Raw genomic sequence first — 27,027 nt, forward strand, 5'->3', positions numbered from 1 at the left:
TTCCTTCCTGGGTTGAAGTTTTTAATTACCATGAACCTTGTAAATCGATACAACAGCAATTGCGAGAGCCTCGACCGGGATTAAGTAGCAGCTTGTTTAACAGTGAGAAGTTATAAAGGAATGTGCAAGGCATGTTACACACACACACCCAAACATTTCATCCAATAATTGTTTTAAATCTCCCATTACAGGGTAATACACTTATAGGCAGCGGTTACAAACGATTATCTTAGCTTAGCTTAGCACAAAGACAGGAGAAAACAGGTAGCCTGCCTCTGTCCAAAGGTAAAAATCTGCCTATGAGCACCCTCTAAGGTCACTAATTAACAGCCTATTGATAACACCAACGAGTTTCAGTGTGCCTGGCTTTTTTGGCTGGGTGAAGTAACTTCCAATTGGTCTTGTCATCACTGAGAGCAACCAGCATAGACTCAAGGGAGTTACTGTTATAGGCCAAAACATTTCCAGAACATAAACCACCGTGTTTTGAGTCGTGCTGGTGGGTTGTCACATGTGATATGTCCAGAGACTGTTACATCATTACATTACATTACATTACATTACAGTCATTTAGCAGATGCTTTTATCCAAAGCGACTTACAGGAAGTGTATTCAACATAGGTATTCAAGAGAACTACTAGTCACCAGAAGTCATAAGTGCATCTCCTTTCTTAAACAAGCATCTAAAAGCATAAACCAGAGCAAAAGTATAGTGCAGAAACAAACTAATACGAATACAATAAGTGCAACAAACTGATACGAATACAATAAGTGCTACGAGGAAGGCTCAGGGTAGTACTTCTTGAAGAGGTGAGTTTTCAGCCTGCGTCTAAAGATGGGCAGCGACTCTGCTGTCCTGAGGTCAGTGGGGAGTTCATTCCACCACTGAGGGGCCAGGACAGAAAAAAGCTGTGACCGGGTGGATCGGCCAGCTGTGTTGAGGGGCGGAGGAGGTTGCTGAAAAGTGGGTGCGTCCTTCCACTGGAGGAGAGTCCTGCATATTTGGAATGTCAAACCTGTTGGCTAGTGGAAGGTCCCAAGGTGGAGGGCAATAAGAGAGAGGCTTAGCACCATTTTTATACTTGCCGGCTACAGTCCAGTGCTCCGGAGTTGAACTCACTAGAGCAGACGACTGTGCCTTGATGAGACATGGCAGGGAGTAGAACTGGTCATTACTTTGGAGATAACTTCCATGAGGAACCACATATCTTCAGGCTTGGCCGAAACAGGGCTCTGGGCAATGGAACTCCTATGATGCTGAGGTCTGCCCACGGAAGAGTGGGATCAATGTTATTTACACAGGCAAGCAGTCAGGGGATGAGATTGACAGGACGCATTACGGTTGCCACAGCAAGAGGAGCCAAGGACTGCGAGGAGTTTTGCTCGATGATAAGCTTGACTTTCCCTCTGAGCTTGGCTTCCAGACAATCAACTTCTATTTTGAAACGTTGATGTTAAAGTGACAAGATTGACACTTCCACAACAAACTATCACCCTTGCAATCTGTATGGGTTTTTTTTTACGCGAACCAGAGTGGATGTCACTGGAGTTTCTGACTATTAGTAGACGCAACTTGGGAGTATGACACAACACATGGCAGGTATATCACTTAGGGCCAAACAATGTGCGATGTCGAATTTGATGTTGTTTGTATGAATGTCTAGACATCTGCAAGCAATACCACAGGCCAAGCATCCAGCCCATTCTGAACAGGCATGTTTGGAATGGGCATTGCATTAGTATAAAGAATTCTGAAAATGTGGGACGTCAAAGCTGGCTGTAACCATCTACTGCCCGGGTGCTAAAGACTCTAACCTAGTGTCATCTCTTGCTGCTTACAGAACATCCCCACATTTAATCTCGTCATTATTATCATCATTACTTTTATCATCATTAGCATTATTTATTTATTTTTTACTGATTATCTCATTTTAATTATCCTTAATGTTCTCAATATTTTTAATTTCACTTTACACTTTTTATTATCAACATCTTTGTAAAGAACTTTGAGCTATATATGAAAAATCCCCTATAAATACAATCATTCTAAGTATAATAATAATAATTATTATTATTATAAATCAACATCATCATAAAATCAATCTTTTTTGTCTGTTGAAGCTTCGTGAGAAGATGCTGGACATTATGATTGGCACAGTAAATAAAGCTCCGCCCAACTCTCCAGAAGAAGTTCAGGTGATAGCCAGAGGACTTGCTGCTGTCGTCAAGAAAGGCCCTGAGCTCAGCTCCTCTGCTCAGGTACTGTCCAGAGAACCCACACTGAGTAAAACATTACACTATAGGAGGGAGGGAAAACAAGGCCGCTTTAGCTCAGCCTTGTACTTTGTATGTGTATGTGTTTTTGAGCAAGGATATTAGAAGTGAGATATCTAATAGTTACTTCTGGCATAAATCTCCCAAAAATATGTTTTGTGATTGCAAGAATTGATTCCCATATCCAGGTAGAGGCTTCATTACTGTTTGCCACCCTAAGCTTGTCTCTCCTCAACATGGATGTGAACAAAAGTGAAGACAACATAAATGAAATTCAAGCTGCAGCCAGCACCATTGTGGAGGGAGCAAGCAATATCTTGGACTATTCTTCCAATGTGAGTGTTTAACCAAAGAGCCCATGTTGATGGGATTTACTTCTCCACCCCTTTAAGAGCACTTAAAGCATGTGGGAAAAAAAGGGCCGGAGTTCACTGATTAATCGTTAGCCTCTGATATTAAAAACGGACTGTATCCCTGTGAAATATGGTTGCCTATTACTATCAACCTGGGCTTAAATGTTGTCAGGAACGATGAGTTTACAACCAGGAGCATGGCCAATGAGTCATCACTCATCCTGGAATATCCATCTTGTCTGAAGGGCAGATGACCGCACAAAGTTAAAACAACATCTCCCTCGTCATTAATTCTTTGTGTTATCCTTTGCAGCGAAACATCTCTGATGCCCTTCTCTTTACTCTGAGCAATACACAGAGTGCACTGTTGGCATTTAAGGATGCCAACGAAGGGCCAACTATCATCCAACAAGCTCATATAAGTGTGCTTGTCAATAGGTAAGTTCTTCTTCAGCAACAAGCTGTGACAAAGATAAACGTAAAGCAATAGTTAAAAAAGTTGATTTAAAAATGGTTTGATTAGATTTTTGGTAAAGAGTTAGCTGACTAGATACCCTTCTAATGTCTGTGAGGTAAGACTACAGCTTAGGTTATCATAGCTTAGCCTGGCACTACATCAAGGTAGCAAAAACTGCAAACGGGAACCTCAAAGGCACTAACTAACACTTTATTATCTAAACATGTTTTGGCCTATAACAGTAACTCCCTTGAGTCTATGCTGGTTGCTCTCAGTGATGACAAGATCAATTGGAAGTTACTTCACCCAGCCAAAAAAAGCCAGGCACACTGAAACTCGTTGGTGTTATCAATAGGCTGTTAATTAGTGACCTTAGAGGGTGCTCATAGGCAGATTTTTACCTTTGGACAGAGGCAGGCTACCTGTTTTCTCCTGTCTTTGTGCTAAGCTAAGCTAAGATAATCGTTTGTAACCGCTGCCTATAAGTGTATTACCCTGTAATGGGAGATTTAAAACAATTATTGGATGAAATGTTTGGGTGTGAAATCATTTGGGTCTATGCTTAAAACATTTAGGGGCAAAAATCACAACTGACTAATAACTAACTAACTTATATGTGTCTCTGTATGTCCTTTCCTTCAGAGTGACACCAGGAAACTTACACACAGGGTTTATAAATATCCCCAACAGTTCCAGCCCCACATTTTCGCTCCCAACACTAACTTCTAATATTTTACCTTCAGATGAACCAGTGGATGTACGAGTAAGTCAAGAATGCTGTTGTGTTTATGTGTGTGTTGTGTGCGGTAACGCTGTCCCGAAATCAGGACTTCAATATGATTCATCGACTTTTGTATATAACTATATTAATATGATTTAATTTGTTTATTTATGTAGCCCAATATCACAAATTGTATTTGCATTAAGGGTTAATTGGTTTATGCTTTTTTGTATCTATATTTTGCGTGTTTATAAACACTCAATATTATTACTGACTTTTTAGTTGTCAATGCACCCTACCTACAGATAAAATAAATATGTTATTCACTCCATACCCATTCAAAGTAATTTCAGCTCAACTGCAGAACCGCTGCCTCCCACACTAAGCTCTAGCCTACATTATTCAAATGTTTTAGATGTAAGAACCATGTTTTAATGACATAGTCATCTGTGATGTGCAAATGTCAAATTTCCACAGAAAGTAAAACACCTTGTCACAATTCAGTAATTAAAGCTTGTTGGATACATGTTAGATCCCATGTTTTTTCAAAATTTTCCAAAGTATCTGAACTGCTTATGGTGTTTAAACCTACTTTGGTCTTTGAATACATTTATAGATGCTGAGTTTCGACAAAAACCCATTTTCCTGGAATGAAAGAGGGAACATCAGTGGCCAAATAGGTGCTCTCTCCCTCTCAAGAAAAGATGGGTCCGGTATCCCTGTGGAGAACCTGAGCGAGGATATCAAGGTCAGTGCAGGTTACAAGGTTACATGGTTTGTTTATTGTCACTGTACAACACATGGTTGCATAACAAAATGTGTTTTGTATGCTACATATGAAAAACTCAAATAAAGCAAAGCTATATTATAAAATATGGTGGAGGATGAGGAATTCATTTAGGAATATCACAGCCTGAGGAAAGAAGTTGCTCTAAAGTCTGGTTCTACGGCAGCTGATACTTCTGTATCGCTTGCCAGATGGTAGCAGAGTGAACAGGCTGTGGCGGCAGTAGCAATGCCTTTTACTATTTTCTAGCTCTTTGCAGGCACCTCCTCAGTAGATGGGTACCAATGATGTTTTGGGCTGTTTTAATCACCCGCTGTAGAGCCCTCCTGGCCTGTGCCGTGCACATCCATATCTTTTTCAATTATTTTTGCAAACTTTTTGGAGGTGCATCTAGAGGGTTTATCAAATTTGTTTCAGATTTGGTTGCCATAACCAAATTAGTCCTCCGACTAATTTGACATTAAATTTTAGGCAATAGACAAACGATGACATCATAGGTCATATGACAAATCGCCATTTTATGCACTGACTTTTTGAAACTCCTCCTAGAGGAAGCTGCATAAGAGTTCAGGTGCGAAGGTCTGCAGCTTAAATGTCTATGTATATCTGTATGTATATCTGTACCTGGTACCATGGCAACAACTGTATATATTTTATTAGGATACATTTTCTGGTATGTTGGTCCACAGATTCTGTTACCAAGGCCTGTAGGAGAGCAGGTGAACACCTCTGTTTTGGACCTGGGGAACTACAGCACAACTGTCATAAACGTTCCTTCAGCCGATACTACGCTGGTGTTAAAGGTCCAGTAACATATTTCAATTTCTCCTTCTGTGATGTGTTATGAGCACCTAAAAATGGCTTTGGTCTACTTTGACACTATGAATAGCTTTAGCCAATTGTTTTACTAGCGAGACACTCTTAGCACAGACACCAGTTGCTCACGCCATAAATTACTCTACCGTTACTAATTATATTTTTACTAATTGTGCCATTTCTTCTTAAGATTTTGGAAATACGAGAAATAAATCTGGAATATAATCGCTGTTCTGCTTAAAATGATGATGGTTTGTTTTCTTTTCTGAATGCACCAACTTTTGCATTGAGAATTTTACTACAACTATGTTGCTATTATGTTTTGAAGATGGTGCCTTCAAATGATCCTCTACCCTTCAAACTGTTCCTTGGTCATAATGACTACCCCACTGAAAGAAATAATGTTGCAATGACAGAGATGCCTCACCAGGGAGCAACACAAGGTAATAGATGTCTTTGCTTAGTGGTGGAGATGGTTTTTAACTTGAATGCCTTTTTATATGTGATTTTTGATACATTACTTTAGTACTTATCTGTTTGACTTCTACAGAGGAGAGATACACTTGGCTACTAGACCCTAAGGATTTAAAGGGAAACAATGGAGTGCACTATCTTGTAGTGAGGCCCATTGTAGGTCCGGGTATAAAATCCATCAATGCCAGTTTATCAATTACCTCCTTCACTGCCGCATGTAGATTTTGGGATGAATCACTATTGGACTGGAGCACTTTTGGATGCAGGGTAAGTACAGTAATTAAATCTGCCTGTCATGTGTAACATGTTTCCCAAACGATAATGATAGTTAATGTTGTTGTTGTTGTCTCTACCTGAACAAGGTTGGTGTTCAGACAACACATTTAGTCACCCAGTGCCTCTGCAACCACCTCACCTTCTTTGGTGGCTCTTTCTTCGTCACTCCCAACCTTGTTGACCCGTCACGCACTGCTGAGCTGTTTGGGACTTTTGCCGAAAATCCTGTGGTTGTCTGCTTTGTGGGGTCACTCTTTGTGGCCTATCTGTTGGTGGTTGTGTGGGCACGACGGAAAGACATTCAAGACACTGTCAAGGTACTGTATATGTCCAGCACCAGAGTATTATTCAGGAATAAAGTAACATTACCCAAAATGTAATCCGATTTACAAAAAAACATTTTAAAAGGAACATTCCATATGTTTTTGGATGGTCGGCAGGTGAAGGTAACTGTGCTGGAGGACAACGAACCCGTAGATGAGTACCGCTACCTGTTAAGTGTCAGCACTGGGCATCGGAGAGGAGCCTCCACTTCTTCCCAGGTAAATATGTTATCAGTTCATAGCAAATAGTTAAACGGTTTGATTTGGCACAAAATGCTCTGGTCTTTGAGGGAGCCAACAACCAGTACTACTTGTGCTCTCTGTAGAGCTTTTGTAACACAAATAGAAGGAAAACAGTAGTTAAATCATCTTGAACTTTAGTATCCTCCAGTGAAACGGCATATTTTAATTGTGTACAGTTACAAGAGAAAATCCTTCGTACTTTTTTGAACCGCTGAAAAGCATGTGCTTTTAGAATGTTGTAAAATTCACAGATTTATTGATGCGAAGATGTAATAATATTATTGATTGAAATTGGTTGGTACTGACTTACATAAGCAGATGTCAAATTTTGTATGAAATGAAGAAAAGTATTGATTAAAAAATAAAAAACTATACATTTTTTTGCTTGCATGAAATTGTTTGATAGATGACTGGGCGTGTGATCTCAAAGAAAAGGGCTTTTTTAATTTGTATTCTCAAAATTCACAGTTCATGAGATTACGTTTTTGTATAATGGGTGGAAGTTAAAGCAAAAAAAAAAAGAATAGTTAATGTTGCTAACATGTTAGCCATAACAATGTAGTTTATATTTTCTCTTTGTTGTTTTTTCAATTTGGAAAAAACACACCAATTATTACAACTTTGATTAACAATAGGTACATTCAATTCATATTTTAGTATTAACTCAGAGGATTTGTTTTTTATTTGTATTATTATTAGCATATCATTTAAACTTTTCTATTTTGCTTTGGTTCTGGTTCGGTTCCCTTTATAATAAATCTGAGAGAACATCTTGAATGTCATCAATTTAATTTTGAGCAAATGTTCTTTGTAACATGGTATGTTGCATCAATCATTTTCATCATATTACCACTCTTTTGACAGTTGTTCTCATTGGCCTACTGAAGGCAAGATATATTTTTCATTTGTGTTTACTTCACACAAATTCTCCTCCAAATACAACTTTTCTGATGCCATTGCATGCAACTTAATGAAATAATTATTCTTATTTGTCAATTCCTCCATTTTCAAATGTAATATTTGTTGAGGCTTCTTGTTGTTTGTAAGTTAAAGTGGAGGTCTTGCTGATTGCAACACTAGTCCCAACCCTAGCCCTCCATTATCTTACATACATATATAAGTACAGTGGTTATATATACGTTTTGTAACTGTCAGTTCTGAAATACAGAGTACTAAACTGTTTCAGGTGACAATCACTCTGCTGGGTGCAGAGGGAAACAGTGAACCGCATCACCTGACGGATCCAAAGAAATGTGTGTTTGAGAGAGGTGCAGTTGATGTATTCCTGCTTACTACACCCTTCTCCTTGGGAGACCTGCAGGGCATCAGACTGTGGCACAATAACTTAGGAAGCCATCCTGCCTGGTAGGCAATTACAGAAATGTAACTCAATAAATCACCCTCATTATGAATTTATCTTTTATCTCATTAGAAGCTCTTAAACATAACCCATGGCATTTCCTCTATTGTAGTTGTTTTTACCTAGAACACCATGAACATACAATACAAAGAAAAAACAATACCTATTTTTTTACTATTATACTGACATTGCAGATTGCTATTCTTGCTATTCTTTTCAGGGGAACACAGTCATCAAATATGATTTGCTTGTCATTTTCTTTGATAGCTCTTTAGCAAACAATTTTGTAATTTTAGTGTACTATGTCAAGGCTTTTTTAATGCAATTTAAAAGTTGTAACAGCGTTTGCATTTCCACACATTTTTTTGCCAGGTATGTTGGCAATGTCATGGTTCAGGATATACAGACAGAGCAGAAATGGCATTTCCTATGCAACTCCTGGCTGGCCATAGACATAGGGGTTTGTTCCATCGATAAAGTTGTTCCTGTGTCGACAGAGATGGACTTGCAGAGGTTCAGGTAAGGTAAAAAATGTAGCAAAATTGTACACATAAGCACACCATTGAAGTCTGAATTTGATACCCAAACAGGGATGGTATTAATCAGAGATGAGAATCAAATAGAGACAAGTAAAGTACAGCAATGTTTTTTTTAAACAACTGTAACCCAGGCTATCCTGAGATGTATTTTTTTTTAATTTTTTTTAATTACAGTAAATACTAAGGAAAAAAGGTTTTGATGAATAGATAAACTGCAAATGAGCCATAGAAGGCTATTTATATTAAACTTTGGCCATCCAAATGTGTAACAGGAAAATGTTAAATTACCGGTCAGAAGCACTAAGTATACTTGTTCAAATAGCTGAACAGCTACACTCACAGAGCTAACAAGGTCACAGTACAGATTGTCTTGTGTTGGATATTTTATATATGGTTGCAGAAAGATGAATAATTAATTTCAATTAAACAAAATTGAACTGCATGGGCAACATGACTGAGTTGGGATGCTTATCCCTCACTAATTGGGGGCATGACAGTTTGAAGTGTTTTTGTTACCCCTTGTTGCTTTTGCTTTTCAGTAACTTGTTCTTCATGAAGACTGCAAAGGATTTCAGTGACGGACACCTCTGGTACTCTGTGATCAGTCGACCACCGAGCAGCACCTTCACTTGTGTTCAGAGAGTTTCCTGCTGTTTTACAATGCTGCTGTGCACCATGCTGACCAGCATCATGTTTTATGGCATCCCAACAGATCCCTCTGAGCAGACCATGGACCTGGGTACAACACATTTCCATAACGATTGAATTTACTGTAAACAAAGCCATTTTAGAACTTTTGAGGTCTGCCCTGGCGCACTGTGTTAATATTGAAGAAACTGAAGAGTTATATTCATTAAAGAAAGGTGATTTGATTTAATCCAATTAATCCCTTTGTTCAATTTGAAGATTTTGTAAATACTTTTTTTTTTTCTGGGTGATGATGTGATAATACACATTACATTACAGTCATTTTTTTGCACACATGACATGTAAATAGACTTTAGAAGTTTCATTAGAAAAGCTCAATTGAAGCCTTGAATTTTACAAAAATTGACATTGAGAAAAAATACATATTAATGAATTTGAGGATGACAAAAACAGTTAAAGATTGATGTGCAACACAGTGTCTTTTGTCTTTGTCCCTCGCTCTGGGTTTTTTTTCAGGTCACTTTGAGTTTACCTGGCAACAGTTCATGGTTGGAGTTCAGAGCTCCCTCATCATGTTTCCTATAAATATCATTATTGTTAGCATCTTCAGAAACACTCGTCCTCGGGAGACATCTTGTTGCAAGAGCAAAAGCGGAAAAACAGATGCCCTTGAACATAATTCTTTCTCACAGACTACCACCGCCAACATGAATGTCAATGTCACTTTAGACACCGTCATCAAGGTAGGTGCTTCATGTTTGTAATGTGGTAGGTAGAGATTTAAAGTGTTTGCTCTGAATATTTAAGCACACAAATAATATATAAATATTGTATGACACTGATATGTGCATGTTCCAAAAAGTGATGGATACATAGTTGCACATGTATTGTATGTCATTTTAAAGATATATATTAAAAAAAATGGTATTTGAACATTTTCTTTCTCAGGATATCACAAGAATTGCCCATTCTCTGTCTAAGACCTTGAAAAGCAACATACCGTGCACTGAGTCAGAGTTTGGGCCTGGACAACATGTTGATATCAATGCTGTTCTTTCTGTGGTGGAGGACTTCATCAAATCCAATAACAAAACTGTTGACACTGCTCAGCCCAAATCCCAGAGCTTTGGCAACCTCGTTCAGCCACAGCTACCAGGTGTGTACCTGCTCTGGATGATTTACTAGTTTAGGTCATACCAGTTTAACAACATTCTGCACATTTTCAGAGGGCAGTCCTAGGTCAACAGTGGAGGAGATTCAAAAGAAGAGCAACAAAACCCAGTATCTGTATCGGCAGCTGTACCACATTGACAAAGAGCTGAGCCTGCTGGGACCCTCCGACTTTCCCACCCCACAAAGCTATGACCGGGCTGTGCAACAGGTCCAGGGCATGAAAGGCTTACTTGAAGATCAGCTCTTCACAGTTAGCTGTGTCAACCCAGATGAAACCACCCAGAAGAAGTACAGAAATCATTCATAAAAAAAGCTGTTTATTTATTTTTCACTGCAAACTGATTTTCTTTGTGTGTCAAAATAAATGGGATCCAATTGCAGATTGGGCAGATTGTTTGAAAATTGTCTGGCAGTAATTTTTTAAATAATGAAGTCCACATTTTGGGAAATTGGCTTATTTACAAGGGCACAAAGTTCTTCATAGATCTAGCCTCTTAATTTCCCCCCGAAAGTGCACTGGATTGATGCATTTAACTTAAAAATGTGGGCTAAAAAAAAATGTTTTCTCCAAATGATGTTTCCAAATCCATGAATTATTGTGTAATATAACCATGATCTCAATATTGACCAAAATAATCATGATCATAAGATAAAATAAGATAATCCTTTATTAGTCCCGCAGCGGGAACATTTTTGGCAGCAGTTATCCAAGACATTTTAACGACGTAAAACCCTCAGTAAAACCCCAACTTTATATTTGTTTCCCAAAAATGTTTAACTTTTTCTGAAGGAATACCCAATCTGTAAATAACTGGCTAAAACTTAAAAAAACATAATGTGGTCTGGTAAAATCTTTTTAAGATGTATTTTGTGTACAAGTGATTCAAGTTAAATGCAGTAATTGCACTTCAAAAGAATGCTGTATTTGAGTAAATTGTATTATTTCACTTGCAGGTTGAGCTCTGCAGACAGCACTGATGGTGATGGCAGTCAGAAAAAAAGGGGGTGCTGTCATAGAGGACTACCCTGGTGGTTTGTGTTCGTGGGCTGGCTGCTAGTGATCGCAAGCAGTGTCATAGCGGGATATTTCACAATGCTTTATGGGTTAAAATTTGGGAAGAAACGCTCTGTGAGCTGGTTGGTGTCCATGATTGTCTCCTTTTTTCAGAGTGTCCTCGTCATTCAGCCATTAAAGGTGAGAAAAGTTGACTTTCCCTCTTTATACATCACTTGTATCTCAGTATTACCAATTCAAGTAATTATTAATAGTTTAAACTTTCCTACAGAGATCATCTTTGTATGCTAAATATTAAAAATGATTCACTGTGATTCATGCCTTTTACCACAGGTGCTATGTCTTGCAGTCTTCTTTGCACTTGTAATAAAGAAAGTTGATGAGGAAGATTTCCAAAATATGGAGTTTGAAGGAAATGACAGAAATCTAGGTAAAAGATAATCACTCAAATACGCTTTATTGGTCTCAGAGTTTTACTTGTTCATCATTAGAACAAACTAACTCAGACTTCACCCCACAGGTGATTGTAAGGACCAACAAATTGTCAGACGGGATTGCAGTTTCTATGAGCCTCCTCATGCTGCAGACGTTGAGAAGATGAAAAGGAAAAAGATTATGGACCAGAAAGCCTTTGCCCTCCTCAAAGAGATCTTGAGTAAGTGGAATCACTGTTCTTATTTGTTTCAAATTAAATGTTATTTATCAGCCCAGTCACCAGGAATGTTTCTTCAAACCATGCGTACGTTGAGAAATTAATATAAAGTCATGAACGGTCATCAGGCAAATTCTTCAAATATGGGGTCATGCATATATTGTTCTTGAACCCCAAATACTAAGCTAATTACAATATATTATTATCTTAATTTCAAGCTGATAGTTTACAACAAAATATTACCTTTGACTTTATTTGGAGCCGTCGATTGTCAATTTGAAAATAGTTTCACTCGCTCAATATGCACTGTACTGTAGCCATGAAAAACACAGCTGGGAAAAATATTAAGTTTCCTCAAAAGTTGCAGTATCGTTTTAGTAAACTCTAATGTGCCCTTTTGTTGCAGCCTACATGGGGTTTATGTGGATGTTGCTGCTGGTGGCGTACGGCCAGAGAGATCCCAATGCTTTTTTCCTGAACCGTCACATCCGGGATAGCTTCTGTAAAGAGATCTCAGACAGCATGAGTCTTGGAGATGTGTTCACTTGGGCCAACACATCGCTATTAAGTAACCTTTTGGGAGTTTATCCAGGTAAGAAAGTCCCTCATGCGGAGGATAAGCCCAGTTGTTTAAATTTTAGTAACCAAATGATATTCTGCAAGAGCTGTAAAGAAAGGTATGTGGTTTTAGCAGATTTTTATTGAGTTTTTCTGAATTATTATATTATAAACGCAGTTATTTAACTATTTACAGTGCGGGTCAAAGCAGTTGTTTTTTTTAAGACCAAGGTCATCTTGATGCTTCTGTTGCAGGACGATTTTAGTGTCTCATTTTTTTTATCGTTTGTATCTTTTCAGTATATAGTACTGTTATGGGGTTAGGGCTGTATTAGACACTTGGATTTTGTAAAGTCCTTTGGTAGGCTTATTTTAGCGGGAGCAATTAACAATTTGAACCCAGACATAATTAATGCACATACAAAAAATCACTCTTTTATTAATTTTTGATTAAGCTATCCAAGTCAATGAGTTGTTTTGACACAGTGTTATTTTTTAAATTATTGGTGGGTTATGGTATGTTTGTTAACAGTAATATTCTACTCTGCTCCTTTTAAACTTAATTACATGATTTGTTACTGATAGTTACCACAATGTGTATCATTTGCAGTTTTGAAAAGTCTGCAAAAGTTCTGCAAATTTGCTACAGCTAGAAGTCCTGCTGTAAATACATTGCATCGGTTGCACTTTAATTAAATGTAACAATGCTTAAATACCATGCCGCCAGATATGTTGTCGTTTTATGTGACATCTGATCATTGCCTGAATGATCGAAGATTTAGCTGAGTTGGATTTCGGCCATGGCAGAAATTTGGGTTGGTTTTGTTTTGAAATTTGAGCACTTTTGCATTCCAATTTGGCTGTTGTGTCTGTAGTAAGCTAATTCTGAGATGTATTCTTAAACTTGAGCTTGTTAAAAATAACCATACTTTAGTTTTGCTAAATAACCCAACAGTAAATTAAAAACACTGGGTCAAAAATCAATTCTTTGGTACTGGCTAATGTTAGTGGGTTCTCTCCGGGTTCTCCGGCTTACTCTCACTGTCCAAAGACATGCAGCTTAGGTAAATTGATGACTCTAAATTGCCCGTAGGTGTGGATTAGAGCGTGAATAGTTGTCTGTCTATATATGTAAACCCTGGGATAGTGTGGCGACCTGTCCAGGGTAAACCCTCCCCTTCACCCAATGTCAGCTTGTATCCGCTCTTTGGCACACGCCTGGCTAACTTCCCAAAGGGGTTAAACATGTGACATACAGAGACTACATACCTAAACACCTGACTTTCATTCGGCACTGCCTGAGAAACACAGGAACAAATAAAATGTTGTGTTCCAGGATTCATCACGGATGGGAACTCCAAGCTCGTAGGCAATGCTCGTCTTCGTCAATTGAGAGTGCAGAGGAACTCCTGTCAGATTGCAGGCCCTATGCTCCAGTTTGCACCAGACTGTAACGCTCCATATTCATGGGAGGAGGAGGACATGGGCTCCTATGACACTGGCTGGAACCACTCTGTGAGGGATAATATCTCTACAAGCACACCCAGCCCGTGGACGTACAAGACACAGTCTCAGCTCAGGGCTTATCCTATCTGGGGCAAAATGGTGCTCTACAGGGGAGGTGGCTATGTAGTGGAGCTCGGCCCGGATTTACAAAATGCCAGCAGGTATGCACATTAGCAAAATAGAATGCATCTTTTCTTTTTCATATTAGACTGTGAGTTTAAAGTATCCTCAGCAGGCCAAGAAGGTTAGGTGACCTGCTTAGCAATCAATAAATGAACATTGAAAAGATAGAGATGTAAAAAGCTGGTGTGAAATACAATTTAAAGACAATTTCAACACCTAAATTTAGAAAACAGAAGGAGGCCTTCTGTAAAAATATTCTTGTGTACTTCATCTACAGCACCCTTGAGAACTTGTTCAGGAATACGTGGCTGGACGTGTATACAAGGGCGGTCTTTGTAGAGTTCACTGTCTATAATGCTAATGTGAACCTCTTCTGCATTGTCACGCTCTTGCTGGAGACCACAGCTGTAGGTAAGGTTGAGTGTTTCCTTTGAAAAGTTCAAAATGATGCATGGCTTTGGCAAAGATGCCGATGTGATGCAGATTTGTCAAGGTACAATGTGTAAGATCTAACCACATGTTTCAAACGAACGGGGGCCACATTTCACCTCTACTACTCGGTCATACAATCTTAATTTACAGTCATCAGTTATAAAAATTGAACTGGGCATATGCAAATATCAACCACACTGCTGAAACTCTGAGAGACGGCCCAGTAACACTGCTAACTTATAATCTTCAATATCCTTCACTCCATCAGGCAACAACTTTGCCGAAAGGAGAGTGCGTGGCAGCTCTGGGAGACGGACTTTCAGTTAGCAGAGCTGGAGCAATTTGCATAAGCCGACAATAACCCTAGCACTGGGATTCTGATCACAGGGGACTACCCCGACTTCCCGCCAGATCAGCAAACTCTCTGTTGCTGCTGTTACACAGGTTAGACCCAGCAAATGCGAGCTAATTGCTAACCGCTAACTGAAGGTCCTTCTGTCTCCTGAAGCCACAGTCCAACTTCCTCCCAGCAAATTAGTCTCCTGGTGGCGGGTAACATTGCAACTTTAAGGAGGATTGTTCAGGAGGATGTTTAACGCTATTGTTAAACCAATCTGTGCGTCTAAAACAAATCTGTCGGAATTTGTTGCTTCTTACAATTTTACTGTAATTTCCCGCTTCACATTGATATATAGTACACAATGTAGATGAGATCACACTACCCTGCATGTGTTTAAACAATATTGTTCCTGTTGATTTCATAGGAGCATTTCAGTTCCACAGTGAGCTGCAGAGTGTTCGTCTTTACCATTCAACTGGTGGTCTTCACATCTTCGTTATGGCTGCTGAGATCATATACATGCTTTTCATCCTCTATTACATGTTCCTGCAGGTATGCTGTTAGTTAGAGTCTGATGGTGGCACCTTGCATGGTAGTCATCAGTGTGTGAATGGGTGAATGATATGTAACATACTACTGATTGTAAGTCGCTTTGGATAAAAGCGTCTGCTAAATGACTCTAATGTAATGTAATGTAATGTATGCAATATCAGAGCTATTACAACATATGCAGACAGGAAAACCCTGTCACCCTTTTTGGATTGGAGAAGCTTTTAGAAATCTTGTTCTTCATGCTTTTACTAAAGTTTGTTTTTTGTTTTGTTTTTTATCACAGAATTGACTGATATCTATACTTTTCTGCTTTTTTCATGGCAATTAGTTTTTCTTTTTTTCATGGTTGTTGTTCACCATTAACTGGGATTTCTGTGTCCACCTTGAGACTGTTATTGTGTTACAGGGATTCACAGGTAGTTTTTTTGTGAATAATTCTTGCACAAAAATATATTTCTTGAACTGTTGTTTTTGTCAGGAATATTTTAACATGAACACCAATTTTACCACATGTTTAGTTGACTAAAAAAATTGTCAACCAAACACGTGGTGGAGAAGAGACATATTCAAAATGTACACTATAGAGTACAACAACAGGGAGGGTCTGTAGTCAGAACAAAGACGACAAACATTAATACTACTTTCAACCTTGACAAAGGCAGCCGAGACCAGATCCACTCCTTCCATTCTTACTTCCACAATAGAAGCCATAGATATATACACTGCGTAACTGTTTACCAGAGGGGGCTCAAATTCACTCCAAAAAATGTTCTTAACGGATGCTCGATAGCATCTGGTAGTTGGTCCTCTGCTGGCTCAAATCTATGCAAAACCTTTTATGGTAAAAGTTTCACAACTGTCTCATATTTATATTGCTGCTGGTATGAAAAGTTTGATAAGTAATATTCAAAGGTGTCACCCACCTTTGAAGTTAACCTGGAAGTTTGGATATCAGAAAGTCGCTCAGAAGTACTGCTTATTAAATCAGATTTCACTTTGTGGAAAATTACCCTACAACCAACAATTTGTAGATATATAAAAAGCAGAAAAAGAAAGAAATCAACAAACATTAATTTAGGTTAGATGAATACTAAATATAAGAGAGAACAGTAAAAGGTAAAACATCTACAGCCAGCCTTTCCTTATTTGTGATAAAATTCAGAAAATAAACATGTTGTTTATGAAAAACTTAGTTCACATGTTTAATGCTTAAAATGCTTGTGCTGTAAAGTGAATTTTTAGTGGAAGCCTTTTCTTCCTTATAGAACTAATGGAACAAAACCATGGTCATGCACACAAATCTCTGTTACAATTTACAATGCTCTCTTTTCTCTTTTCCTGACAGGGCAAATTAATGAAGCAGCAGCGTTGGGCTTACTTCAGGAGCAAGTGGAACCTTCTTGAGCTGACGATCATCTCACTTAGCTGGAGTGCCGTGGCTGTCTTCATCAAGAGGACGCTGCTCGGGAACCGCGAAATGACCTATTTCCACAACAACAAGCACCAGTGAGGCTGAAGCTTTGAGTTTGTAGGGCCCGCAAAAAAACAAGTGTCAAGCCAACACATTCAAACATGTAGAAGATGTGAAATGTGCTTTACATTGTGGTTAGGTGTTTGCTATCTAATGCTTTTTAGCCATGCTAGCGTCGTGGCTGTCAGTCTGTCCATTACTTTTGTCCAGAGTGAAATATCTCAACAACTATTGGATGGATTGCCTTGAAAAATGTTAACATTCATGGTCCCCAGAGGATTAATGCAATTAAAACAAACAACTTTTGGACGGTTGGATAGATAGTCAAACTAAGATGGTTTACATGGTTTACATGGTAACCTTATACCCATCAGCATTTAAGCATTTAAATTGTGAGTTGTTTGCATGCTAATGTTAGCGTTTAGCTCAAAGCCCTGCTGTGCTTAAGCAGGCTACAGTCTAGTAGAGCTGCTGGTATGGCTGTAGACTCAAAGTCTTGTGTATCAGTTAGCTCTTAAGTCTCCTTCATTTATTTCTATCTATCTCCTACTGTAAACTCCAGTGTTCTTTGACAGTGTTCTCCTCCTCCTGTTTGCTCACAACTTTCCTGTGTGCGTAGATTTGCCAGGTTTTACGAGACAGCCGCAGCAGACTCAGTGCTCCAGTATCTGATTGCTTTCCTGGTTCTGCTGGCCACCTTCAAACTGTGGCACCTGCTCAGACTGAACCCCAAGATGAACATGATCACTGCAGCACTGCAGCGGGCCTGGAACGACATATCCAGTTTTCTTGTGATCATTGTGATCATGTTTGTGGCGTATTCGGTTGCCGTGAGTATCTTGCCCCTTTACCAAGACCTTTCTTCTTTTACACAGACTTGTACTTTCATTTTATTGTATTTTAAAGTTGCTTGTATCTCCCAGGACACATTGGTCAAATACGGCACTTTTTAGAAAAGTAATAAAACATTAACTTCAATGAAATTTAATAAAGAGAGTAGAGTAGCAGGGAGAGTAAAATAAACTTAACTTTTTCCCCTGCTAGAGGGTATCCTAGGGATTCAGATATTAAAAAACAAACATGAACATTGGGGGTGTGTGTGTGTGTGTGTGTGTGTGTGTGTGTGTGTGTGTGTGTGTGTGTGTGTGTGTGTGTGTGTGTGTGTGTGTGTGTGTGTGTGTGTGCGTAATATGGTTATTATGCAGTGATGGTGTTGGTGCTTAGGGAGGTTGTCTGTATTATACTCACAACTTTGTATATTCCAATTTATAGTAGGTATTCTCTATAGTTCAAATGGCAATATATGATTAGTTTATGAAATACTAATGACCTAATCTCAGTCCATTATCTTCAAAATGATCTATTTAATTACTGTAATACTGAAGGCTAGATAGACAGAAGATATTTTGTGGTTCCTCCATTGACATAATGGTTGATCTCTTTCTAGTGCAACGTGATTTATGGCTGGAAGGTATCCTCATATAAAACTTTGTCGGATGCTCTCCTGACCATCATCAGTTTGCAGATAGGCATCTTTAACTATGACGAGGTACATGAGCTCTTCTCCCACTCACAGATTTGCTATGAAAAATACTACGAACCAATATCCATGTGCATGAAGATGGATTATCCCTTGTCAGCTCAAACTGATATTGATGTCTCACTGATGCACTGTTTTCCAGGTCTTGGACTACACCCCCGTGCTCGGTGGATTACTATTTGGTTCCTGTATTGTGTTGATGACGTTTGTGGTGCTCAATCTCTTACTCTCAGTGATCCTGGTGGCATTCCACCAGGAGCAAATACATCACAAGGTAACATTTATCGAGTCATTTTGAGCAACTAATCCAGGTTTTTATCCCAATTTAAAAGTCTAATTACATTTTTTTAATACAGATTCCGTATATTATTTAAGGCATATGGTATACCGCACAATGTTTTGTGTAATACGCCAAAGATTTTTGACAGTATGTCATTTAGGGGTTTCCCGAGAACCTTATCCGCAAGATTAATATCAGGGTTGATCAAATAATTGAATGGTAGTAACATGTACTTTTATTCGACAAGAATAGTGTTTGACGGTGTACCCTGAGAGCCACCAGAAAGAACCTTTTTGAAAGTGTCTGGTGTGCATTAGTAACTATTTCATGCACATGTTGTTTTTGAGCACAGGATAAGACTATTTCTTGTACAAACGCTTCAACCTCATTTCCAGCCCCAGCTTTTTTTCAGCAAAAAATAAAACACCTTTGTTTTACAGCAAAGAATCTAAATGAGACATATATCCATCAGGAGCTATTAAATCATAACTTAAAGGAGAGTTAATATAGACACAGTGGTAAGTAACGCAGCCCCATATAGATGCTAACGTCATATCTGCTGAATGTGTAAGGAGGCAACTGTAAGCGTCTTTAAAAGGTGATGATGTATCAGTGTTAAGGTCAAAGCTGTGTCCAGAAACAATCATTATTAATAGTTAATAGTTGTTATACAGGGCAGCTCAAAAGCAAAGATGGCCTTTAAAAATTTGAACAAGCAAACATGCAGACCATCACCTCCAAACAAGAAGAAAAAAGTCAAAAGCAATGTCGTCAGCAGTGAGAAGCGTCTCTCCAATATGCCTTATCACTCCAAAAAATGATTTTGTCATCTTTCTTCTCTTACCCAGCCCTCAGAGGAAGAGGAGATAGTCGACCTGATGCTGAAGAATATCTGCATTCTTTTTGGGATCAGATATAAAGACACAAAAGACACTGATGCAGACGAGAACGATGGCTTGACCCTGAAGAACAGCAGAAATACCCTCAACAAATCCCCAATTGATGTCAACATTTTTTAGAGATCTGACAACTCAGTAAACACGTAGGAACAAAGCTTCTCTTAGTTGTATTTTCGTGCTCTTATATCCACTTGTTCTTGTTTGTTGTTCTTTGCTTGACCAGGAGGTTGTCCTGAATTACTCCATAAAAAATATTTAATAACAAAAATGGAAATATACATGCACTGCCGTTCAGAAGTTTGGAATGGCCTGAAACAAAAACTTAATTGAGTCCAATCAGTTGGCTGAGAGGACTATTTCAGAATGCTCTTTCATGCTTTTAGGTTGTAGAACAAATAAATGCTATATGTATCAAGGGTTTATAAAATAAAATGATGATTTGTACATGGTTACCAAAATGCTGAACAAGAGTTCAGCCAGACTGACAATTAAAGGGTAGAAAGAGACAAAAATCCCTCTGAGCAACAGCACAATAAGAATAGCAGAATCATCATTTGTCATTGGTAAAATAAATTGTTAGCTTAGCATAAAAATGTGCACAAGCGAAGCTCTTCAATCTTCACGATAGAAATAGAAGGTCTAGGGTTAGCACTATTGGAACATCAGGAGAACATGAACTTACAAATCAAAGTTAAAACCTGCCCAATTAAGAAGACGCGCTCCCAAAATATTTAAAGCCCTATTGCACCATTGTGCTTCAGTAATGATCTTGGGTCAGTTATACTTTTCTGGACTGGAATACAAAGTTGAAGAGTACTTTGGGGTAAAATAATGGTTCTAAACGTATTTTTCCCTTGTGTTATTTGATGAGCACAGTGTGCTCACTTGTCAAATCATTTTAGCAATTATTGAAGAAAAGAACAAAACATCAATAAAACAGATGATTCTGAACTTTTAAGGCAGTTTACCCAATCGGTTTGTTTGACTGTATTGCATGCTACAATGTATAATTACAATGTGTTTTATTAAGTGAGCATTGTTTAATTCAATGTGTTATGTCAATTAAAGAGCACTATGCTGATCATGGCTCACGTTCTATTGTTACTGTTTTATTTTCAGGTGGGATTGTTTTGGCTCCAGTCATGGTTACCATGGTAACAGCAAGTGTGGTTCATTACTAGAGCCAACACTCATTGAGCACCTTCTTTGTCAATTCAGATCAATTGCTCTGTTTACAGTCCAACAGACTCAAATAATTGTAATGAAAATAACTTGTATTGCAACACGATCTGATTTCATACAAAGCATGTGTAGTAAAATATTTTTTTTCCCCCAAAGTAAGCACTAGATGGCAGTCTTATATAAGCACCGTTTGAAGGTAGTCATCCTAGGACGTTATTCAGTGAGAAAGCACCTGTTTTAAAGGCAAGTTTCTTATGACTGTAAAATCTCTGTAGAAAATTGAGAAATTCCAAAGTTTAAACAATATTCAATATTCAATATATATATATATATATATATATATATATATATATCAATATGTACCATTGTAAAAATCAATACTTCCATAAACATGTAAATTATTTGAAATGTACCCATTGTTTGGCTGATATATAATAATATTGAATATTTAAAAATAATTGTGGTGGCGTTGCAATTGCTTAAATAAAGACACTGGGAAATTTTGAAAGCAACAATATCGAAGGCAAAATTGCCCAAAACAATTGTGAAGTTTAAATTAGATGTAATTGAATTTTACTCATGTTTCAAAAACAAAATAAAAATGCATCAGGCAGCTGTGGAAAAATTGCACCCCATTGACAATGTTCTAATCCAAAGCTCAGTACATCTGCACCCTCTTCTTAGTCTAATGTGTCAAGTCCTGCACCTTTTCTCATGGCAAATGCAAAGAAGAAGGCCCCAAGCTCCACTTCATCAGCATCACGTTAATCCTCTTAAGATTTTTTCACTTTGTAAGGTTTTTACTTGCTCACTGAGTGATTTGCAGCCTTTAAATGAAAAGACTACCCGATTTGTATATCTTTAATCAATGTGTTAATAAAACAAAGTGAATTGACTACATAAAGATGCTATTTTGTCTTGAGCAGGATAAAATTAATTAAATTCATCAAGGAAGTTGATATCGGATGATTCAACAGAATCCCAGGTTAAGTCCAGTGAATTTTTTTTTTCTGTTTATCAGACAGACAATAAAGGCCAACGGAATTATATTTAAATTAGAATAAACAAGAAATACAATTAAATTTACCAACATGTTTTGTTAGTTGTTTATTTAATGATCTGAAAAGGGCCAACCTTCGGATGTTCAACAGTAGGACATGCCGTTAACATTAGCAGTAACTTTAAATAGCTCTGATACAGAGTTAAGAGAGTGGATTGTAAGCAATTAGGATGTGATTAATGAGATAAATTGCACTAGATTACATGCTGCATCAAAACCTGATGATATTAGGAATAATGCGGCACCCTTGGCCCATCCTCAAGTTAACCCATTTTGCCCCAGTACCCACTTTGGGAACCATTGCATTAGACTGAGAGCAGCCTAACTCTACAGACCAGCCAGCCCCGGCAAACATCTCAACTCCAGCCATGAACAGGTCAAACAACCTGTTGAAATATATTACTTTAAGAGCGGTTGAAATACAAGTTATATATGTAAACTTATGATAAATGGAAAACAAAACACTTTTCAGGTAAATTGATCGCTCAGATTCACAATCACATTCGATAAAGCTGTGTCCTAAACAGTGTTGGACAGGCTCATTTCTGACCAGAGCACATTGTTTGTTCTGTTCCCATGAGTCACACTCCTTGGAGGGGGCATCCCCCCCGCTGCCCTCAAGCCCTCTCCAGCAGGCCAGCAGAGCTAGACAAACAAGACCCGGGGTCCAGTCAATTTGTCTGGACAAATGTGGGGATTTGGGGCCACGGCAAAGCTATGCGGGGACGAGTGCTAATTGTTTGTGTGCCAAGCAACTCCCCTCAATCCCCTGGTCTCTCGAGTCACTCTATTCACCCTAGACCTTTGTCTGGGAAGTAACTTGAACCTGACACATTGGACCAGGGAAAGTGGAATGCAGGTTATTTTTTTCCACCCCATTGTTGAGGCATACGATGTAATAACGTGATTGTATTCCTTTTTTTCTCAATGTAGGCTTTCGTCACCCTCAGGGGTTGTTTCTGTCCCATGCTCTCAGCCGGGAGGACGGATGGAGAGCAGATGGGGGGGGGGTTTGGTCCTCTTATGCCTCCACCCCCCTGGTCAACAATAAGCTGAGGCCGCACAGCAGCGGTACACGAGGCTGAGACAATCTGAGAAAGTGGCTGGAGCCAGGCGTCACCCCCGGGCCCCTGTCAGCCATAAGTTCAGCCGGGCCCCTCGGTGCACCGCTCGGCATGCTGATCAGAGGATTAGCCCCCCGGAGACGGCGTCGAGTCAAGAGCACGCTGGAGAAAGGGAAAGGCATGCAGGGAAGATGAGGTGCATGCCGGGTTTCACACGCACCAACGCAAGAAGGGGAAGCGGACGGGTATCGTGATGGACCACACACTCACCTGCACCAGTGGTCGCTCGTCAGTAGAGGGTACCACAATGCCGCCACTCAATGTTTGCACAAGGGAAAAAGTAATTGAAAAATGTAAAAAAAAGAATTACAATTTTTTTTTCATTTATGTGGGAAGAAACTATGTACAATATTTTATCTCTTCTCATATATCCCCGTTGCCCCTTCATGGGAAACTTAATTTCCAGTCATTAAACCAACAGATATCATCAAGTACATACTGTAATTAGGTAGAACATAAATAAAACCCAGTATTCAGCACTAACAATCTGACACAAAAAATGGCTAGAATTTGTAAATTAACAACAAAAGAAGGTGAAGGACAGGACCTTTTGTGTACGTTGCTTTACGTTTAAGGACATGTGGTATGGCAACTTCAGTTGTTGCTCTGTCCAAAAGAAAATCTTTTATTGCACTAATGGCAGTTGATCATTATGTATTTTATTCTGACATCCATCTCTGTGACTGTCACATTCCCTTTAACACTATAAATCTAATTCATGGACTGCTTTGTTTTAGCTTTTGTTTTTTGTATCTAACTTCAAGTCAAACTCCTTTTATGGTATGACACTGCAATGACTCTGCATTGACAAGTGTAGTAATATATCTTAACTTGTTGGGTCTCTTAACACTATTACTGACACTGCAAACTAACTTTTTTCTAATTTGTCAGCTGTTCTTTTTGGGGGGTTTGGTGAATCTGATTTGGTAGACTTGTACTAGCAAAATGTAAAATTACGAGGATGAGAAAGGTCTAGGTTAAAGGGTTTCTTATTTTTTCTTGCAATAATTACAACTGTATAAGTAACACTCAGTTGCAGTGTTAGACATATTGTAAATGGTTCCTTTTAAACCATTTTTAGCCTGCACTTGCACACTGCAATGATTTGTTCCAACAATTTGTCCCTGATCAACATTGTTGGCAAAGTATACTGTAGGGCTGGTACATTAACCCACCATTCAGGTCTCATTATGACTTTAACACCATTTGCTAGAGTGTCAGAAACACAGTTCAGGTGGAAAGATAAAAAACGAAGCAAGCATTAAGGTTGTTAGCCCAGGTTAAACTGCTCCAGAACTCTGTAGCAGCAACAGTACAGCTGCAGTGAGGTATTTAGCCTTCATGGGTGATCCAACTCCTCCAGAATGCTGCAGTTATGTTTTTAACAAAATTAAAATACCTCAAAATAATCTACACCAGGCAAAAACCTGAGATAAGGCGCTGGGTTATGTGTGTGCGTTTGTGCTTCTGTCTGTCCACAGCTAATCTTGCCTTCTAAGAGACCGATCAGTCTAATGTTTTTCGACACATTTATTTTTGTTTGTGCAAATGTTCTCACAAGTACATCAAGACACAAAAACACTTGTGTTCATTAGTTAATATGCCCTCACTTTCTTAACATTTATTCACAATTCCATCACGTTCTAAAAATATCCTCACTTTTAAAAAATAAATATATCCTCACTATGTCCCCACTTTCACAAAGTTGTGACTTCCTAAAAGTGTCCTTACTTTCTAGGAATCTTCTCAACTCAAATGTCCTTGCTTTTAATAAAATCCTTGTATTCCAGAATGTCCACTCTTTTTCTCGCTTTAAAAAAATGACCCCCCTTTCCAAAGATGCTGTTACTCAGGCTTATATTTAAATTACTACAAAAAATTCTACTTCTAAAAATGTCATCACCTTATAAAAGTGTCCTTGCTTTCCACAAATTACCTCACAGTCCAAAAATGTCCTCACTTTCGAAAAAAAACACCTCACTTTCTAGCAACTTCCTTACCTCCTCAAAATGTCTTCACTTTCCAAAATTGTCCTCACTTTTAAATTATATTCTGACTTTCTAAATAATTTTTCACTTTCTAAAAATGCTCCCACTTTCAAAAGATGTTGTTACTTAAAATGAGCACAATAGCACACGTAAACTGAATTTCTTTCAAAAATGTCCTTAGTTTATTGACATCTGGCACAATGTCCTCACCTCCTAAAAATGTCCTCACTTTCTAGAAAGGCCCTTGCTTTAAAAAAAGTTCTCACATTCCAAAATTGTCCTTAATTTTTATAAATGTTCTGACTTCCTAAATAATTTCTGACTTTCCAATAATGATTCCCCTTTCCAAGGATGTTGTTACTTAGACTTAAATCTAAATTATTAAAAGAGCACAGGTTTAACCAAAATGTCCTTACTTTATTGACATTTCCTCACAATGTCCTCTCCTCCTAAAGATGTCATCACCTTTTTAAAAAAGTTCTCACTTTTTAAAAATGTGCCCACTTTCCAAAGGTATTGATACCCAGTCATATTAAAATTATTACAAGAGCATATGTAAATCAAATTAATTTCCAAAGTGTCCTTACTTTATTTACATTTTTTTCCTCACCTCCTAAAAAATTATCTGACAGTTTTAAAAGAAACGCTCCCTCCTACAAATCACAGCCCATTCAGGCGTCTTGTGTTTTGTGTGTTTTTGGTTCTGCCCAGCGATCAGGAGGCAGGTGGTCAGCACAGCTCAGACTGTTCTTCCTCAACGTGAAGCCAAGAAAGTGTGGCCTCTTCCTTAGTATACCACAGCAGTGACCCTTTCTCTGATTATCCTCACCCCTGAAACACACACACACACACACACACACACACACACACACACACACACACACACACACACACACACACACACACACACACACACACACACTCATTGGACACCTTGTTAAACTCAGCAAGGGGCTGCTGGCTCTTCTAGTGCTGGTCACGGGGGGGCTTCTATGTGAGTAAAAAGGGAAGGAGCAGGACAATAACACATGAAACCGAGTCTTTGCTGTTGACATCTGCTTACTCTCGTCCACGGAGGTAAATCCACGTCCACACTAATGTAGAGACATAATGAAATCTCATCTTTTTTATTCTTTATTTTGGTTGTTCCTTATGCATTAAGCCAGCATTTACACAGGACAACTTTGTGTCACCTTTCACTTCCTCTCTGATTGCTCATAAATGACTCTGATGAGGACAATGCTGTTTGCCAAAACATTAGTTGGTTTCTGGTGTGAAAAGCTTTATAGCAGTGGGTTCATTCATCATCCTCTTGCTAATTTAATATGTCAGATAAAAGTTGCACAATGGAGGTGTTCTCATTGATGTCTATGGTGCATGATGACTATCAGACCTTTTCCACTTCAGGAATTTAACAACCTGCTACATGTTTTTTTTTTCTAGATTTGCTATTTGTCATTTTATGACGTTTCCACTGTATTTATCAAACAAATATTTTGGATGTAGATTATTGTGTTACAAAGGTGATAGCAGGACCAACTGTGTCATTTTTATGTGATATTTTTGAAAGTTTTGATTGTCCTGCTTCATACAGATGCAGGAGTAAAATGGTGATTACTGTTTTTATAACTGTATTTGTTAGAAGCATTCATCCTTGTTGTGGTGTGACGACTTTAGACCCATTGGTTTTTGGACTACAGTTTTAAGCATGGAGTTCTGCATTTTGCCATTTTGGTTTTTGGCCTTCCCCATTTGGTGTTTGGCCGTCAACATTTAAGTTTTTGTTCGTCGCCATCTTTGTTTTCGTCCGCCGCCATCTTACTTTTTTGGATCCAGAAGTTACACAAAACGGTTGAGCTGA

At 38.5% G+C, this 27,027-nt stretch overlaps 1 protein-coding gene across 1 annotated transcript in view; it reads left to right on the top strand.

The window, feature by feature from the left end:
* Window positions 1-19,932, top strand: part of LOC129104865 (polycystic kidney disease protein 1-like 2) — a 34,846-nt gene extending 14,914 nt beyond the window's left edge. Inside the window, exons 6-33 of the mRNA XM_054615725.1 lie at window positions 2,122-2,259; window positions 2,463-2,609; window positions 2,941-3,065; window positions 3,727-3,847; window positions 4,422-4,553; window positions 5,282-5,395; window positions 5,737-5,851; window positions 5,959-6,149; window positions 6,245-6,475; window positions 6,599-6,700; window positions 7,911-8,089; window positions 8,457-8,603; window positions 9,163-9,362; window positions 9,788-10,014; window positions 10,253-10,427; window positions 10,498-10,732; window positions 11,447-11,639; window positions 11,793-11,889; window positions 11,980-12,114; window positions 12,518-12,703; window positions 14,006-14,336; window positions 14,576-14,709; window positions 15,495-15,622; window positions 16,968-17,128; window positions 17,713-17,923; window positions 18,541-18,642; window positions 18,776-18,907; window positions 19,762-19,932. Of these exons, the coding sequence (XP_054471700.1) occupies window positions 2,122-2,259; window positions 2,463-2,609; window positions 2,941-3,065; window positions 3,727-3,847; window positions 4,422-4,553; window positions 5,282-5,395; window positions 5,737-5,851; window positions 5,959-6,149; window positions 6,245-6,475; window positions 6,599-6,700; window positions 7,911-8,089; window positions 8,457-8,603; window positions 9,163-9,362; window positions 9,788-10,014; window positions 10,253-10,427; window positions 10,498-10,732; window positions 11,447-11,639; window positions 11,793-11,889; window positions 11,980-12,114; window positions 12,518-12,703; window positions 14,006-14,336; window positions 14,576-14,709; window positions 15,495-15,622; window positions 16,968-17,128; window positions 17,713-17,923; window positions 18,541-18,642; window positions 18,776-18,907; window positions 19,762-19,932 (4,560 nt within the window). The remainder of the gene's footprint in view (window positions 1-2,121; window positions 2,260-2,462; window positions 2,610-2,940; window positions 3,066-3,726; window positions 3,848-4,421; window positions 4,554-5,281; window positions 5,396-5,736; window positions 5,852-5,958; window positions 6,150-6,244; window positions 6,476-6,598; window positions 6,701-7,910; window positions 8,090-8,456; window positions 8,604-9,162; window positions 9,363-9,787; window positions 10,015-10,252; window positions 10,428-10,497; window positions 10,733-11,446; window positions 11,640-11,792; window positions 11,890-11,979; window positions 12,115-12,517; window positions 12,704-14,005; window positions 14,337-14,575; window positions 14,710-15,494; window positions 15,623-16,967; window positions 17,129-17,712; window positions 17,924-18,540; window positions 18,643-18,775; window positions 18,908-19,761) is intronic.
* The last annotated feature ends 7,095 nt before the right edge of the window (window positions 19,933-27,027 follow it).

Source organism: Anoplopoma fimbria, chromosome 16 (genome assembly GCF_027596085.1).
Source record: "Anoplopoma fimbria isolate UVic2021 breed Golden Eagle Sablefish chromosome 16, Afim_UVic_2022, whole genome shotgun sequence".
Classification (NCBI taxonomy): domain Eukaryota; kingdom Metazoa; phylum Chordata; class Actinopteri; order Perciformes; family Anoplopomatidae; genus Anoplopoma; species Anoplopoma fimbria.